Source organism: Cyprinus carpio, unplaced genomic scaffold (assembly GCF_018340385.1).
Source record: "Cyprinus carpio isolate SPL01 unplaced genomic scaffold, ASM1834038v1 S000000698, whole genome shotgun sequence".
Taxonomy (NCBI): domain Eukaryota; kingdom Metazoa; phylum Chordata; class Actinopteri; order Cypriniformes; family Cyprinidae; genus Cyprinus; species Cyprinus carpio.
In genome coordinates, this window is record NW_024873431.1 from 1 (window position 1) to 4,220 (window position 4,220).

The 4,220-nt window shown below is 42.5% G+C and overlaps 1 protein-coding gene across 1 annotated transcript; it reads left to right on the forward strand.

The window, feature by feature from the left end:
* Window positions 1–4: 4 nt before the first annotated feature.
* Window positions 5–2,867, forward strand: LOC109073408 (myosin heavy chain, fast skeletal muscle-like; the record flags this gene model as incomplete). Its single annotated transcript, XM_042753952.1, is given in 9 exon segments — window positions 5–46; window positions 256–291; window positions 294–566; window positions 673–876; window positions 971–1,096; window positions 1,239–2,216; window positions 2,306–2,401; window positions 2,518–2,649; window positions 2,769–2,867. Coding segments are annotated over 6 exon segments (978 nt in total), but the record flags the coding sequence as incomplete, so codon positions are not given.
* Between the last annotated feature and the right edge of the window lie 1,353 nt (window positions 2,868–4,220).

Below are 4,220 nucleotides of genomic sequence, written 5' to 3' on the forward strand. Positions count from 1 at the left end.
GGAGTCCGAGAAAGCAGAGATCCAGACTGCACTAGAAGAAGCTGAGGTGCCATTCCTTTTAGCTACAATACTAACATCACACTAGTGCTTTGAATAATATTAAAACATTGTATATGTAGTGGTTCAAAACCTTAAATGAATGTAATTATTTCCTTCTTAAACAATCACAAATATACCTGCCATAACTCTGGAGCCATATAGTACAATTTTACAAGTTTAAAAAGTAAGTAAATTATTTCCTTTTTTTCCTTGCAGGGCACCCTGGAGCATGAAGAGTCCAAGATTCTTCGTGTGTGCAGCTGGAGCTGAACCAGGTGAAGAGCGAGATTGACAGGAAGCTGGCTGAGAAGGATGAGGAGATGGAACAGATCAAGAGGAACAGTCAAAGAGTGATGGATTCCATGCAGAGCACTCTGGATTCTGAGGTCAGGAGCAGAAATGATGCCCTGAGAGTCAAAAAGAAGATGGAGGGAGATCTGAATGAGATGGAGGTCCAGTTGAGTCATGCCAACCGCCAGGCTGCTGAGGCCCAGAAACAGCTCAGGAACGTCCAAGGACAACTCAAGGTATCTCTCTGTAGAATGAGGAGTTTAAGTGTTTGATCATATGAATATGACACATGAATTAACTGAAGCATGACATGCAACTAACAAAGAAAGAACATTGCCACAGGATGCCCAACTGCACCTTGATGAAGCTGTCAGAGGACAGGAGGACATGAAGGAGCAGGTGGCCATGGTGGAGCGCAGGAATGGCCTAATGCAAGCAGAGATTGAGGAGCTGAGAGCTGGCCTGGAGCAAACAGAGAGAGGACGCAAAGTGGCGGAGCAGGAGCTGGTGGATGCCAGCGAACGTGTGGGACTGCTACACTCACAAGTACAAAAAGATTATTAAATACTAAGAGAAAATTCAGATTACATGATAAATTATTAGTTAAATATACACTAAACTACCTGCTTAAATCCTGCAGAATACGAGTCTTATTAACACCAAGAAGAAGCTTGAGACTGATCTGCTCCAGGTTCAAGGTGAGGTGGATGATGCAGTCCAGGAGGCCAGAAATGCAGAGGAGAAGGCAAAGAAGGCCATTACTGATGTGCGTGTTTGCATTATGTTACTCTATGCTAATTTAAACAGTTATTTGACTTCGTTTAGCTGCATGTGGTAGCAAAGAGAACATTCATGGAAGCTAATTCTATCTATATTGGTTAGCTCGTTTTCACTGGCCTATATTTCAGGCTGCCATGATGGCTGAGGAGCTGAAGAAGGAGCAGGACACCAGTGCTCACCTGGAGAGGATGAAGAAGAACATGGAGGTGACTGTCAAAGACCTGCAGCACCGTCTGGATGAGGCTGAGAGTCTGGCCATGAAGGGTGGAAAGAAACAGCTCCAGAAACTGGAGTCCAGGGTAAATTACAGACTAAATACAGACTTAAGGTGTATTCATACTAGGAGCGGTTGCCTTGTAACGAGCCAGAGTGCCATTATATCCCCTCCCCACTCCCCGGCTGGCCTGCACTTACATTGCTCTTAACATTTTGGGCTGCAGCAGGCTTTAGTCATTACGATTCAACTTTTGTTTTGAAGAAAATTACTTTCGCTGTAAGACTATCTAATACCTTTATCACTTATGAAGTGTAGTGATTTTCATTTAATTCTGCTGCACGTATCAGAAAATGATTATGGAGTCAGATGACATTGATGGAGGAAGTTGCAGCTATACTCACAAAGTATAAATAATGTTTATCAATAAGGTGAAAACCAGACCTGTTATAAATCTATATTACTCAATACTCAAATTAACTAAAAACTGCTACTTGTGCTAGTGCACACAGTTAGTAGCTGTCCTGTGCTCAGGTGCAGTTAGCGATCACACTACATGTGTATCGCGCCAGAGCCCAACTGAACCATGCTCTGCCTCCCCTTTTCAAGCGGGTTAGGACATGGTTCAGTGTACCGTGCTCAGATATGGTACAGAGGAATCACACCAGTCAAAAGAACCAGACTTTGGGGGGGCTCGGGCATGGTTCAGATCGCCTGGTGTGAGTAATCCTTAGATGAACTGGCCATGGCAGAGATTTCACAGTTGACAACAGTAACTCTCTACTGAGTGCATGAGTTGGAGGCTGAAGTTGAAGCTGAACAGAGACGTGGTGCAGACGCTGTGAAAGGAGTGCGCAAATATGAAAGGAGAGTGAAGGAGCTCACCTACCAGGTAAAACTACACACAAATTAGATATTTAACACCTTTCATGATGATATACATAGTTTAACCAAGATCATGAACAATTTTTACACCCAAAGACTGAGGAAGACAAGAAGAATGTGACTCGACTGCAGGATCTGGTAGACAAGCTGCAGCTCAAAGTGAAGGCCTACAAACGCCAAGCTGAAGAAGCTGTAAGTCTAATGTCAAATGTTTCAAGTATGAAGCTTTGATATTTTCTATTCAATACACTCAGTGCCATGAGTGCAATCCTCTGAAAGGGGTTGGATATCTTGTGTCATCGTAACAGGAGGAGCAGGCCAACACTCACCTGTCCAGGTACAGGAAGGTGCAGCATGAGCTGGAGGAGTCTCATGAGCGTGCTGACATCGCCGAGTCCCAGGTCAACAAGCTGAGAGCCAAGAGTCGTGAAGCTGGGAAGGTAACAACAGATGATGATTATGTAGAGAAAAGTGACTTTTTATACATAACATCTATGAAACATTTTATACAATTTTTTTAATTAATTATTTTATTCATTCATTTTTTGCTTTTTTTAAGACTAAAGTTGAAGAATGAAGACAAGAAACTAGACATACAAGCAAGCATATGACTGACTTGTGCTGAGTTCTTCTGTGTCCATTAAATGGCAGAGTTTGACTTTGTTCTTCATTATTTTTTCCACTTTTAAACTTCGTCTCATACTCAATCACTGTTTTAAAAGACAACTCATGAGGCATGATATGGCAAAGAACACAAATATAGAGTATTGAAATTGTGATAGTGACATAAAGAACCCAAACATGAAAAGCAGGGAAAAAAAAAAAAAAAAAAAAACTAATCCGGAAACAGCCTGAACTTCATAACAAAAAAGTGAACTTGTCTTTGTATGTCACTTTGGATGAAAGTGTCTGCTAAGTGTAAATGTGTTGGAATAAACCAAAAGTCACTGGCAAATAGGAACGCAAAATACTCAAGGAGACAAAACAAAATGGGTATATTAATGCACTGTAAAAAAGGCATTACATGAAACAATGACAACAAAGGAAATACCAAAATACAAAGGGAAGGGAAGGGACCAAAACAGCCAGCCATATCACCCTGTAGCCTAAGACTGGTTGTCCACTGAAGCTAAGCAGGGTTGAGCCTGGTCAGTACCTGGATGGGAGACCTGGGCAAAATAGGTTGCTGTTGGAAGAGGTGTTAGTGAGGCCAGCAGGGGGTGCTCACCCTGTGGTCTGTGTGGGTCCTAACACCCCAGTATAGTGACGGGGACATTATACTGTAAAAAGCACCGTTCTTCAGGATGAGATGTTAAACCAAGGTCCTGACTCTCTGTGGTCATTAAAAATCCCATGACACTTTTCGTAAAGAGTAGGGGTGTAACCCCGGTGTCCGGGCCAAATTCTCTCCACTGGCCCTTGTCAGTCATGGTCTCCTAATAATCCCATCCACAGATTTGGCTCTATCTCTCTCTCCTCTCCACCTGTAGCTGGTGTGTGGTGAGTGCACTGGCACCGATGTACTGTGGCTGCCGTCGCATCATCCAGGTGGATGCTGGTGGTGGTTGAGAAGAGACCCCCTCATATGATTGTAAAACACTTTGGGTGGACAGTAAAGCACAATGTAAATGCCTCATTCATTCATTCACAAAAAAAAAAAACCTTCAAAATAAGTTTGCTTTCAAAATGCTGCATTCCAAAGCACCAAAATGTATGAACGTTACATGCAGAGCCATTGAGAAAGTTGCAACATGCTTTGATCTTTCTGTCATGCGGGCAAGTGGTTCATGGAGCTCTCAATCGTTCCAAACAACTCTGTGCTGTCTATATGTTTGAATGGGTCTAATCGGGACAGACAGCAGTTTCACTATATTTGCAGCAATTACTAGTACTTATGTGCATTGATAACTACGCTGACTTCGCTTTACAATAACATTTTATTCTTGGGAGTGATAAAAATACAGCATTGACATGTTCTCATAGCCCTTTGCAGTTATATGTGACCAAACAC